Source organism: Solanum dulcamara, chromosome 8, assembly GCF_947179165.1.
Source record: "Solanum dulcamara chromosome 8, daSolDulc1.2, whole genome shotgun sequence".
NCBI lineage: Eukaryota > Viridiplantae > Streptophyta > Magnoliopsida > Solanales > Solanaceae > Solanum > Solanum dulcamara.
Window position 1 is genome coordinate 46,408,303 of NC_077244.1, and position 14,812 is coordinate 46,423,114.

General features: G+C 34.8%; 1 protein-coding gene across 1 annotated transcript; it reads right to left on the reverse strand.

Moving 5' to 3' along the window:
* Positions 1-3,848: 3,848 nt before the first annotated feature.
* Positions 3,849-4,412, reverse strand: LOC129899914 (uncharacterized). The gene has a single exon (XM_055974911.1). The coding sequence runs from the start codon at positions 4,410-4,412 to the stop codon at positions 3,849-3,851; it is 564 nt and encodes a 187-aa protein (XP_055830886.1).
* Between the last annotated feature and the right edge of the window lie 10,400 nt (positions 4,413-14,812).

The following is a 14,812-nucleotide window of genomic DNA, read 5'->3' on the forward strand; positions in this document are numbered from 1 at the left end:
TCTAAAGTCAAAAGCGTCAAATGGCTCTAAACTTATATTGATTACCTCAATACTCATGTCGACCATGCTACTAGTCAAATTTGACCGCCTAGAGCTGATGGAACCTACAGAATTTCGTTATGAGATCATTTACCATACTTTATGACTGAAGTCATCTTTTCAACTATAAAGATTCCAAAATAGGGAAATAGGCCTAAAACCATTTCGAGCATCTCGGGAATCAAATGAAAAGTCATTCTAAACCAAATTTGGCATTCCAGAGGTAACCACGCTAATCAAATTTTCATCGGAGTAAGTTTACTAAAAATGTTTACTAAAGTCAAACTTGGCCAAAACATCAAAGTTAAAATACTTAATCGTACCAAATCGAAATGAAGGCTTCAAAATCAAAACCAACCTTCCTTGTATACCAAAATGACATTTCCAGAGTTGATGGAACTGAAGGAATCGTGATTCGACATCAGAATCTCTGAGGGTTGCCTCAAGTCAACTCTTTCAAGACTTAAGCATCAAGAATGGCCAAACCTTCTAAAAACTCAATCAAACCCTTTTTGGGAGTGTTCCACCAATACCAAGATCACATATAAGCTATAAAGAAGCTACTGGAAGGGGTAAAATGGTAAAAAATACAAAACTACAAAAGGGACCTTAGAGATCATTACAGATCATCGTGTTACAACTGGGACCTAGGTCGAGTCGTGATACATATCCAACTCAAATGGAAAGTCTAACTCATACACCACCTTAACAATGTGGTTCATGATTTTATAGGTCACCACATAACTATGGCTCAATTTCCCCTTTTTACCAAACATATTACACCATTCATGGGTGAAACCTTTAAATAGACCCAATCATCCATATTAATTTTAAGGTCACTTTTTCCTAACGTCCAAATAGGACTTTTGATGACTTTAAACGGTCATCAATCTCTCTCATATGAGTCTTTCCTTCTTTATTGCATCTAATTCTAAATCAGGACCAATCAATTCCATCTTCTCTACTTCAAACCAACGAGGACCTATACCTTCTCCCATACAAAGCTTCAAAAGGAGTCATTTGGATTTTAAAGTGATAGTTATTATTGTAGGCAAACTCAATTAATGGTATATGCTCATCCAAACTTTCCTTGAAACCAATAACACATTCCCTCAACATATCCTCCAACATTTGAATCGTTCTTTCATCTTGATCATCGGTTTGAGGGTGAAAAGCAGTACTTAACTTGACTTCCATACCAATATCCTTTTGAAATGACTTAAAAAAATGTGAGGTGAATTGAGCTCCTCAATCTGATATAATAGAAAAGGGAACTCCATGAAGCCTAACCAACTCAGAAATATACAACTTAGCATAATCTTCGACACTATAAGTAGTCTTAATCGATAGAAAATTTTCCAACTTAGTCATTCAATCTACAACAACCCAAATAGAATCATGTTGTCTCTTAGTACGAGGCAAACCCATCACAAACTCCATGTTCACATCTTCCCACTTCCAAATAGGAATCTCAATGTCTTAAGCTAAACCTCTTAATTTTTTATGCTCAACTTTCACTTGTTGACAATTAGGACATCTTTCCACAAACTCTACTATGTCCTTATTCATGCACCAATACACTTCCCTCAAATAACAATACATCTTGGTGGATCCCGGGTGAATTGAATACCAAGAACTATGGGCCTCATGTAATATCAACTTCTATAGACTATCCATATTAGGCACACACAAATGACCTTGATAGCAATCGACTTCTTCAATTCAACTAAGAACAGATCATTATCTTTCTTAGTCTTAACGTCTACCACAAGAGATGATCCTAAACCATTTTGAACAAGAACACCACCATCATTAGAATCAACCAAATGAACACCTAAATGGGCCAATCTATGCACATCCTTAACCAACTCTTTCTTACCTTCTTCAACATAGGAAATGCTATTCATGGACAAATTACTAAGTGCATCGGCAACCATATTAGCTTGGCCTGGATGATACAATAAACTCATATCGTAGTCCTTCAAAAATTTAAGCCATCTCCTTTGTCAGAGGTTCAAGTCCTTTTACTTAAAAACATATTGCAAGCTCTTATGATCGATAAACACATCCACATGGATACCATAAAGATAGTGTCTCTAAATTATCAAAGCAAACACAACCACCACTAGTTCAAAGTCATGAGTCGGATAGTTTCTTTCATGCACCTTAAGTTACCTAGAAGCATAGGCTATCACCTACCATGTTGTATTAAAACACAACCAATTCCAATTCTTGAGGCATTAAAATACACAACAAAGCCATTAGAACCTTCTGGTAAATTCAAAATAGGAGCGGTAGTAAGATGATCCATCAACTCTTGGAAACTCTTTTCACAAGCTTCCAACCACTGGAACTTTACCTTCTTTTGAGTCAAATTGGTCAAAGGAAAAGGAATTGATGAAAAACCTTCCACCAACCTTCTATAGTGTCCGTCTAGGCCCAAAAAAATCCTATTATCCGAAGGAGACAAGGGTCTAGGCCAATTCTTCGTTGCCTCCATTTTCCTTGGATAAACCTTAATTCTATCACCGGATACCACATGACCGATAAATGCCATTTCCCTTAGCGAAGATTCGCACTTACTAAACTTGGCGAATAAATTCTTGTCCCTCAAAGTTTGAAACACAATCCTCAAGTGACCCGCATGCTCCTCCTTATTTTGAAAGTAAACCAAAATATCATCAATCAACACAATTACGTGTCCAAGTATTGCTTGAACACCATATTCATAAAGTCCATGAATGCCATGAGGGCATTGGTTATCCCAAAAGACATGACTAAAAATTCAAAATGGGCATACCTCATTCGAAATGCCACCTACGGAATATCACACTCCCTTACCCTCAATTGGTGATAACTAAAACTGAGATCAATATTAGAGAAGTAGCTTTTCCCTTGTAATTGGTCAAACAAATCATTTATACTAGGAATTGAATACTTATTCTTTATGGTCACTTTGTTCAATTGTCGGTAGTAGATACCCATACAAAGTGAACCTTTATTCTTTCTAACAAAAAAAATGGGAGCACAACATTGGAATATACTTGGTCTAATAAAAATCCTATACAACAAATCTTTCAATTGATCCTTTAACTATTTTAGTTTCATCGGAGTCATTCGGTAAGGAGAAATAGAGATAGGTCAGGTGTTGGGAAGAAGGTCTATGCCAAAGTCAATTTTTCTTTCAGGAGGAACACCGGATAGACCATCGGGAAACACATCTAGGAACTCATTAACAATAGGGACCGACTCTAGTGTAAGAGCTTAGGAATTTATATCCCTAAACTGCACAAGATGGTAGATGCAACCTTTGGAAATCATTTTCAGAGCTTTGAGTCACGAGATGAATTAATCCTTAAACAAGGAATTACTACCCCTCCATTTTAGGACTGGCTTATTAGGAAATAGAAACTTAACCACACAGGTTTTGCAATCAATAGTAGCATAAAATGCATAGAGTCAATCCATACCAAGGATAACATCAAAATTGGTCATATCAAGCTCTACTAAATCACATGAAGTAACTTTGTGAAAAATCAAAATTGGAAAAATTTTATAGACTCTTTTAGCCACCACAGATTTATCTACGGGAGTATAAATAGAAAAAGGCTCCAATAATTCTTTGGGGCAAACATCAAACCTTATAGCTACATAAGGAGTGACAAAGGATAAATTGGCACCCAGATCAAATAAGGTATAACATCATATTAAAATACCCGTAACATACCAGTAACATCATCGAAAGTCTCCTCCACCTCGTGCCTACCATGAAGAGCATAGAACCAATTATTATGTTGACCACCTTTTGGTTAAGCTTGGGCACCTTGTTGCACTTTTCCTTTATGAGCAATTTGTCCTTGAGGATGACCTTTTTTACCTCTGCACTCCCTAGCATGATGGTCCATCTTGTCGCATCTATGGCACACATTTAATCCCACTAAACACTCTTCTTTGTGATTCTTCCTGCACTTCTTGTATGCGGGGATAACTTGTCCATATGGAACTCCTCCTTGAGGCTTAGGGTTGGGTATTCTATCTTTGTTAAACCTTGGATTCAAAGCATTTGAAGAAGCTTTCCCGGAATACCTTTGGAAAAATTTAGAACGCCCACCATTGATGGACCTAGCATGAGAGGAATCACCACCATCAGTCCTTGCCTTTTTAGACTCTCTAGTTTTTTCCCTTAGCTTCTCATCCTCTATTTGCTCTGCATGGGTCAAGAATCTAGAGATATTCATTTCCCTAATCAACATAGCCATTTTACACTCCTTGGATACCAAATCTGACATGCCTACAATGAACTTGTTTAGACGAGCTCTAGGTCGGCAACCATAAATAGGGCAAACTTTGATAATTGGTGAACTTGATGGCATACTCCCCCACACTCATATTTTCTTGCTTGAGGTTAATAAACTCTTGTATCTTGGCCTCCCACATCTCAAATAGAAAAAAGTGACCAAGAAACGCTCCTTTGAATTCTTCCCAATTCACAGGACCTGCCTCTATAGGCGTATCACTCTTTCATTGATCAAACCATATTCTAACGATGAGTATCCAACTCCGCCCTCTCAACTATTCTAACCCCCATTATCTCCATATAAATTCATGAACCCTCATAAACTCACAAACCCTTGTCGCCGCCGAATCCACATTTGGGTTCACAGGAGCAACCACCTCATAATTGGCTTGTGCCATCATAGTTTGAGCAAGCGCTTGGAAGGCTGCTCAAAACTCGGCATGTGAGACTTGTTCATTCAAGGGATCATTTGGAGCTTGTTGTTCCTTTTCAACAATATTATCTTGGGCGAGATATCTTCGTGGAGGCATTTTCTAAAGATCACAAAGAACAATTGTTAGAAGGGAAAGACTTATAGTACCACTCTATCACATGACATAGATTATGAAAGAAGTGAGATTTTTCTAAGATACCTCATAGCCTCCTACTCATATATGTGGCACACTTTATATCCATGAACAAGAATTTACTTGATGCGGCATGTTAGACTCCCTAGGAAACTCTTAAACCTTCTACTCTACTACCAAATTTATCGCACCCTAAGCTAGACCCTATGAGTGACACGGTGATCAAGAAACCTAAAGATCCCAACCAAGCCTCTTAGCATACATCGCATTCATACAGTCAAGTAAAACATAATGAAATAAGCAGAAGAACAAAACTCAATCATAGAAGTCTAGGAATGAAAATAGAAACTCAAGTCATACGTCCAAGAATGGACTACATCAACTCTATGTCTAAACATGCCTCTATATATCTAGACAAGGACTTAGGACAATCTCCTAGCTCACCATAATATGAAAAAGAGTCAAAATAACAACTTGAAGAAAGTCTTGTCCTCCATGAATGAGGACTCACCCAAATACTTTAGAATTAGTAGTAAGCTCTAAACATGAATAGGATGCATAGCGTGATCATCCGTACCTATATTATGATACAATATAGGCAAAATATGCATTAGTACATAAAAGGTAATGAGTATGTGAGATATGCATGAACAATGAAGTAAAGCATGAGCAATATGGACATAGGATGCATGACCAATGTAATGAAAGCATAGATAAGACTTAAAAGCATCTGAAATCATATTGAAAGGTTGTGGTCAATGCATCATAAACATCATAGTAAAAGTTACATCATTTCATATAACTTGTATGGGATAAGACATTTAATCGACATTTAAGACCATGCAAGCTATAACATAAAGTCCGATGTAACTCCCACATCGAGAAGAGAGAGGCTACTTTCCAAGGTAGACTCCAAGAGAACATATTTAACATCATGAGCTATATATGGATCCACTAGCTAGGCCATAAAGGCTACCTACGGAGGCAACATAGTTTGGGACTTTAGGTTGCTAATAGAATTCCCTTGGGTAATAAACGTTTGGTTACCAGACCGAACCCTATATAAAATTCCTCTAGATGCTTAGTCAATATTCCAATGGAATTCATTAAAACATCAACAATAGCGTCATCATGAAAATAATCATAACAGTAGCTCATTAACATAGTTAATTCATAAGAATCCATAATATGGTAAGAATTATCCTTATCACCCTTTAATCATAATTGTGTTAGAATTTTCCTTATCACACCATAATAAGTTCTTGAACATCATTGAAACATAATTTATAACTTTCGTCCATCATTCATAAGTCTCAAACATTATTCCTAAAGCCTTCATTGAAAATTATTGAAATTGATCATAATTCATGAAAAATCACCATTGGAAATAGTTTTATGCATGGGTACTTGTAAAATACCTTAAAATCATGAAATTAAAATAGAATCATACTTATAATAATCATTAAATTCAAATAAAAATATAATTGAAATAGTCTAATGCAATCTCATCAATCTAGGGTTAAAAACAATTGAAATTGAAGAAATATTTAGGAAAACTTTGGGACTCCATGGGTAAAAGGAACCCATGGATGAGATTCTTGTATTCTTGAAACCTTAGCTTGACTTATAGAGAAAAACTATGAGAGAATTTCCTTGTCTTAGAGAAAATTTAGAGAATGAATAGGAATAGGAGGGAATTTAAAGGGTTGGGAGACTTATAAGTTCTGAACTTTCCCCTAAAAGTGTTTAGACTCATTGTACATAAAAATGAAAAAGTAAAAAATTACCCCTCATTAAGTGCACTTGAAAGACCCTACAAGTAAGCTTCTATGACTCATTATGACTCCTACGGGTCATAGAAATGAATCGTCCTATTGCATTTGAAAACCCTGAGCCTCTGATCTTCTCTTATGACTTCCTTTTATTAATCGTAATCTTGTCTATGGGTCGTAGGACCCATTCACCCTGTTAACCCTGAAACCCTACAATACCTGAGTCTCTAAACCTTTCTTATGGATCAATTCTATGAGTCATCGAAGTATATACGAGTCATCAACTTGACTTGGAGACTCAACCAATATTTGATCAAATTTTCCTTCCTCAGCATCAATCCTACGATTCACTCCTATGACTCATAGAAGAACCTACGACTCATAGGTCAACTCGTAGACTCTGAGTCAGTCCATTCTCTTAGAATTTTTTTTTGTTCTATCTTTCTAACTTCTGAGGTCTTACAACAAGTCAATAACCCCTTGCGTCAACCCAAAGCTTTCCAAGCCTGACTTTATCAGATAAATCTCAGACAACTTAAGTAAACATACACAATCCCAGTAACCAACTAAGAACCAGACCCCTGATCATTAACATGACCCATGAGATATGAACAAACCCCCATACTCACCATCCTTGCATCCCACTCAGCCTTTTAATTAATCCGAACCACTCAAGGAGCCTAAGATATATCCTCATAATTCAAAATCTGGTTCACTCTAGGAACCAATACCCATATATAATCTAAATAATGATAAACTATACGAGGTGTTGTACCCAAGCCAATCGATGATAACCTGTACCAGGCATGGTACCCCTGCCAACCATGGTTATCTATACTAGGAGTGATATATGTGACAACCATATAATCACAAACAACATGCACAATCAAATCATTACACTTGTAGCCATAAGTAAATCAACAGGTTCATTGCATAAGGTTATCAAAATGAAGTCATTTCACATACTACCTTATTTTCTAGACTTGTACTTTTTTCATCACTATCCCTTGAACAATCAACATGAACACACGTATACATATAAATACAAACAAATATACCTTTGTATCCCTAGACCAATACTAAACCTCTAACAAGGCATATACTCCCTCCCAGGAATTACCTTCTCTATACTTACAAATTAGAATTTTTTTAGACGCATTCCCATATCTTAATTAAATTACCCATAGGTTATCACCTATGAAATCAATATCCCAGAATCATTATAGGAATAAAATTATCTACCAAATAAGCTCTCACCCCAAAACATCAAATAATACATGTAACCATCCTGAACAGAGCCCGAAGGTATAGGTATGAAATCTCTCATCAACTTACAAGAATATTATGAGACAAAGGTAGGTAACACTACTCGATTAAGCCTAGGTTACTTGAATGTCAAGCAACTACTGAAGAATTTATTTCACGAGTTTATGGCTCTGTGGAGGCGAATTTTGATAGAAGTACACCTGAAATCCATGGGTTTTGACCTTCTTGTACTAGAATCTCTTTTCTTATTCCCAAACTTAAAGAAGCTTTCTTAGGGTTTTTGGAGTAACCCCCATTATTTTTACCACTAAAGGGAAGAAAGAAAAATAAAATAATCTAGAGGTTCTGCCTAGATAACCCTATTATAGCAGTCCCCAAGTCGCTATAGCGGCGCCGCCATAGTGAAAATATTTTTGCTATGAGGGAATTATGTTAGCACACCCAAAGTTCAAATTCCAAAAATTTTGTCATGTCATCCAGATTTAATTTGGCAATGTATTTTTAAAAAATTTTGATATTTCCCACAAGGTGTCCTTTCTATTAATGATGGATATGTTATTACAGGGACCTCAAAGAATATTGAACGTATGTTGCTAGTAGCCTTAATGCAAGATTCTTGGGAGAATTTCATTGAAGCAGATATATAGTAAGGCAATAGATTGATTATCCCCTCTGTAGAATTAGAGTAACTCATCTACAAATCCTAGTTATATAGTGCCACCTATTCCCATTTGGATTGGTTATAGCCGAGATAGCTCAGTTTATAGAGTAGAGGACTATTTTGGCATCTAGTGAAATACTCCATGGATAACACAAAAAGAAGGGACAAAATGGATCTCCTTTTCTAAGCTCTTTCTTTACTCTAAATAGGACCGAAGAAGCCCCATTAGTTAAAATAGACTATGTGATTGAATCAACGCAAGACTTGATCCAGTTAATATCTGTAGCAAGAAAAGAAAGACCAATAAGAATTTGTTCCACAAAGCAATATTTTAAGGAGTCACTAGCTTTTTGCATATCAAGTGTCAACTTACACCTAGGAGATAGTCCTTTCCTTTCATGTCGTTTCAAAAATTCATGATTGATAATAATATTATCATTAATTATATTGCCCAACACAAATGTTGATTGACAATTTTCTACCAAGTATTCCATAACTGGCTGAAGCTTTTAGTTAGGACTTTGGAAATTATTTTATAAACAATTATATACAGAAGATTGACCTGTACTCTTTAATTAAAATAGGATGTTTGGTCTTTGAAATTAAGGTTACCTCATTACAGCTTATGGCATAGAAAATTTCCCCAGATTTAAAGAATTGCATGATAGTTGTGGTGATTGCATCTCAAATTATTGTCCATGCTTTTTAGAGAAAAAATTGCATTCAATCCATCGCATCCTAAAGCTTTTGTATCATCTATTCCTAACAAAGATTGATATATTTCATCCTTGGTAACTGATTTGATAAGATTTTTTATTTCTCCCTAATCAATACTGGACCATTTTTTAATAGTATCTGGTCGTATGACTCTAAGCACCTCCCTAGTAGATTTATAATGGTCTATTTTATTGTTATTAAAATATTTGTAGTAAAGGCGTAAGAGTTTTAATTTTTATATTTCTAATTGAGATCAAGATAGCAATTAATTTATTTATTGTAAAACCTCAACTCTTTCTGCTAAGATTTGAACCATCCTATATGTGTAAATAAACCTGAATCCACTATAATTTAATTGTTTGTAGGTGCTAAAATTATTATTTTTATTTTGGGAGTGCATTACATATGTACTAAGGTCATACGAAATCCCTATCACAAAGTTGAGTTGAAAGTATCCTTACCAATTGAGTTTCGGTAAAAAATATTAGCGAGATCCATTTTAAAAAAGCACCCTCCTACAACGTGAAGATTTACATAGCCCATGACATATCAAATTAAAGGTATTTGAGTCTTATTTCAAACTGCACCGATCGTTTATTAATTCGAGTCTAGAACAGAAAGTTATGGTCAATTTGCTAAAAGGTATCAGGTGATAAAAAAGTTGAGGTTTGTTGTAGTGACTATAGGGATACTAAAGCAGTAGTGAGCAGTGTTTTAAATTTGTGTTTTTCAAATTATAAGTCGTAAACTCAAAAACTTCATTCCAGAGACATAGAAGGCTGATTTTCCCAAGGCCAGGGTAAATCTTCTTTATTGAGATAAGTTTTTTTATCAACTCCTTCTTCTATTAAACTACTAACACCATAGAATTATTAGAACGGTTGTTAATGGTGGAATTTTGGGTTAGAATCCTAGGTTCATGAATTATGGGGAAAATTTATGACTAGGAGTCATATCACCTAGAATTGCTTTTAGATTGTAAACCAACACTTTCTAGCATGAAATTGTTAATCTAAAATATGAATTCTTTTGATTGAGAACTTTGAGTCCAATAAAGATGAGAACTTTAGCATAAAAACTTCTTAAAAGGGTGTAATTGGAGTAGAAAATTTATTAATTGAGATAATATAAGCATTGGAGAACTAATTAATGATTGAATAACATTTGCATAGTGTTATAGACCATGAATAAGGGTAGAATTAGTGGGTTTGAATTCTAAAACCATTTAATCGAAGAGAAAATGATTAACTACGCTTATAAATGCTTGTTTATTAGATTTTGAATGTTCTGAGACGTGAATGGGAAAAAAAGCATTCGTGAAGTAACTTGCTTGTTCCAAGTTCATTAGTTGATGTAGGCTATTGTTTATGAGTAGTAGACTGTGGTTAGAAAATGTGAAAATAACATAGATTTAATGGGAAAATCATATAAAATATGAAATTTAAGTAAAAGAGATCTAATTAAGTATTGAAAGGATATTATATGAATCCTTTGATGAGTATTTTGTATTGGAATGGCTTACATGATGAATCACAAGGACAATATGTGAATGTGGATAACATTAGAGGAACGACATGAACTTGCAACCTAGGAATTAGGTTTAATTATCATTAACAAGGGTGAACACTTCATAGTGAGGGTATGAAGATGTAGTGTTGTTAATTAGTCCTTGATAGGATATTTATCATGATAAGATAAGAAGAATTTGTGGAATTTATTGGAGTTAGACTTGACATAAATTCATGTATACTCTTAAGTTGAATGCTTGTTGATTAGTCTTCGTACATGACTGAACTTGATGACGTGATTTTGATGCTTAAGATTGCATGGATTATCACTTCATGAAATCAATGAATTTCTTGTATTGCAAGTATACATATAATTATTATATAAATAGTCTTATGTATGAGAGTGGTAAGGGTTACATGGGTCTAATAATGTGATGAGTGGCTCGGAACTAAGGTGAGATTTTGATATATATATATATATATATATATATATATATATATATATATACACGATGAGCTGGTGTTATATCTCATAAATTATCAAAATACTTTTAGAGTATAGCGTGCTCGCAAAATGTATCATTCCTAATTTTTTAGGCCAACTGGATCAAATGATAATTTTTCATGACAAAATTGTATTTCCAAAATGGTGTGCGACCAATCCGTATTGCGGACCTACTCCCCCACACTGCAATATTTTCCGAAATTTAGCCAAAAATGTTCTTCACGCAAATAAGCTATAAATCACATACTTTGAATGCATTTGTGCTTTGTATATAAAATGTATTTCATGGATGTGATTTATGTGTTCTAAAAGTGTACTGATTCGGATTTTAGTGAGGGATATTATGGTCTTTTCCCCACCATCATATACTTAGTTCATGTCATTTTGAGGCCATGTTTGACTCCATATCAGTTCTTAAGCGTGATTTTCTTATCAATTACACTCTTAGACTTTGAGAACCAAGTCTAAAGAGAAAGAAGAAATCTAAGGTTCAGAGAATCAAGTCAAAATCTTCAATGTTTGATTGTCAAATCTTCATCCCAGGCATGTAAGGCTAACCTAAACGTTGGAGTGAGTTCCTCCATGTGCCCTTTCACTTCAATTGACCTGAATTGAGTTTGAGTTTGAGATCCCGAGTTTCTTAAATTGAATTCTAGAATTATCTATTATCTTGTTAAGTTTCTAATACCTATTTAAATACGTATTGATGATATTCATGAGTTGAATAATTTATTTGACATACATGTTCATGTATTCATTCACATGAACCCTAATTGAGAATTGTATTTGATTGTATGCATAAATTGAGTTTGAAGGTATGAATTGTGATTGTCCTGACTAGGATTGAGCCAAACATGAGTTGAGTTGAAAGAGGCTTTAAAATTATAATTATTTTGATCATGATATCACTATGTATTATATAGAGTTGAGATTAACGATTGTCATGTATTTAACGAAGTATAGTTTTTAAATTGAGTCTTTGCATATTTCAAAAAGATTTAAATGAATTGAGTTCTGACTCTATATGAGTTGATTTGAAAGAGTCTAATGATTCAGGATGAGATTGAGTTTTGAAAAGAGTCTAATGAAACTAGTCAAATTGTTTGATTGAATTGATTGATTTAAATTAAACGAAGGGATTGATTGGAGTCTTATGAGCATATTGAGTCTTGGGAGGAGTATCAAGCACCGAATTGAATGAGAGTAAATAACAAATCAAACTCAATACACTACGTATCCAGCATAGAAAAGGATTAAACCGTAAAATTAGATGTTTCCCTTTTTGTCCCAAAAGAGGACTTGATTTGATTGATTGTGGATCCAAAATTGGTTGATTCGTCCCCTACCTTGGCAAAGTATCAGATGGATGTGGTAATGACGTCAGCTCATTGTACATCACTGACTCATAGGTGATGATTGTCGTACTAGAGAAACTGCCAAATAGTGTATGATAGTAAATGATATGATCTGATTGAGTTGCATATTACTGAGTCCTTCTTAAAGCATAGTTTTAATTTCAAACTTATGCAATTTTACTGAGTTGAGTTATTATCCTGATTCGAGTTATCTGAGTTGAGTATATCTTGAGCTTGTTATTTCCAGCTATTTTATATACTCGTACATTCCATGTACTGACGCTATTTATCCTGCATAATTTCATGATGTAGATACAGGTGTTAGGGATCGTCAACATACGTATCATTGAGGATCATTCTACTTTCAGTTGTTGTTGAGTCCTCCCTGCACTCGGAGGATATCATTTATGTTTTCTTTTTTTGGAGTTTAGTAGTTTCTATTTCTTTGAGGTAGGCATGAACTTGTCATTGGCACCATCTAGTCAAATAGGATAGAGGCTTCATAGACTAGTTAGTGATAGATTTAGAGTTGATGTTTCTATTCCTTGGATTTGTTTCCTTTAAAACTATTATCCTTTGAGTTGACTTGGACCGTTTTGCTTAAAGTTATTCTTTTGATATGGAATAATTTAAATTGTTGATATAGATAGCCTAGTAAGATATATTTTTCTATCAAATTAAGTCTTCTGCTGAGTAAGTGAATGTATGATTAGTACAAGTGCTTCGCTTGGGAGCCAGCAATGGTTTTTGAATATCGGACACATCTAGGATACCCTTCCAAGGAGTGACAGTTGGGTAGCACATCGGTATGGTACATGGACGAAGCAAGTCCTCTGCAGGTCATGGCTATTGGACATAAATAACAACCTTTAGCATGTGTGTACACTTTATTATTATTAGGTGATTTGTTATTATGTATTCAGACTTAGTTGATACGTTGAGATACTTGATGGTTGTCGTGACCCAACCTAGGACGTAATCGTAATACGGTAATCGAGATGCGAAGAACCCCAACCATAAGCCATCTTAGCATACATTACATACATAAGGTAAAGAACAATATAAAGGTGAGCGAAAGTAATCATTAAGTGGGGAATAAGACTAAGGGAAGTCAACTACATAAATTTCCAAATCAGAATACACCAAGGAAGATCGACTAAACATGCCTCTAGTCTAATCTTTGACGGAGGATTAGGACAAGCTTCTAGCTCACCATAATAATAGAACAAAGTGTAAAAAATAGTACATAAATAAAAGTCTTATCCTTGGTCGAATGATGACTCACCAACTTCTTTGAAATCTAACAAAAACTCTATCCACGAGCGGGGTAGTCGTGAGTGTCATCCATTTCTACATTATCAGAAAATATAGGCAAACTATATGTTAGTACATTTGAATATACTAAGTATGTGAGGTATGCATGAACAAGTAAAATAACGTATCAATATACCGTAAGATGCATGACCAATCATAGTGAACATGAGTATAGCTTAAAAGCAATTTAAAACATAAAAAACTCTTGGTCAATGCATATCATAAAACTTCCACTTTCAACTCATAACTTGACACCTCATAGATTAACTTGAACTTGAACTTTTATGGGATAAGGCCGTTAACCGGCAACTAAGACCATGCGAGCTACTACATGGAATTCAATGACTCTTGCATTGAAACAGGCCGATGACGCCTGTATCGAAATAGGGTAGGCTACCTTGCTAGGACATGCTCCAAGATAACTCAATTCAACTCAACTGAGCTATGTGGATTCACTAGCTAGGCTATAAAGGCAACTTACGTGAGAAATGTAGTTTGGGACTTTAGGTTGCTACTAGGTTGGATAACCAACTGCGTTATCTGACCGAACCCCACCTAGAAGTCCTCTCGGTGCTTGGTCAATGTCCCAACGGAAACTCATTAAATATAATCATAGCATAGTAGGTAAAGATAGTAATTTTCTATCAATCCATTTTTAAAACATATTAGGAATAGCTTATCTAACTTGGTGATTCATACGAATCTATAACTTCGGTGAGAATTGTCCTTATCATCATCTCAAAATATCTAATGATCTTAACTCTGACCATTATCTCAATCTTTAACTTTAAAATCATAATCTCAGTTGTAAC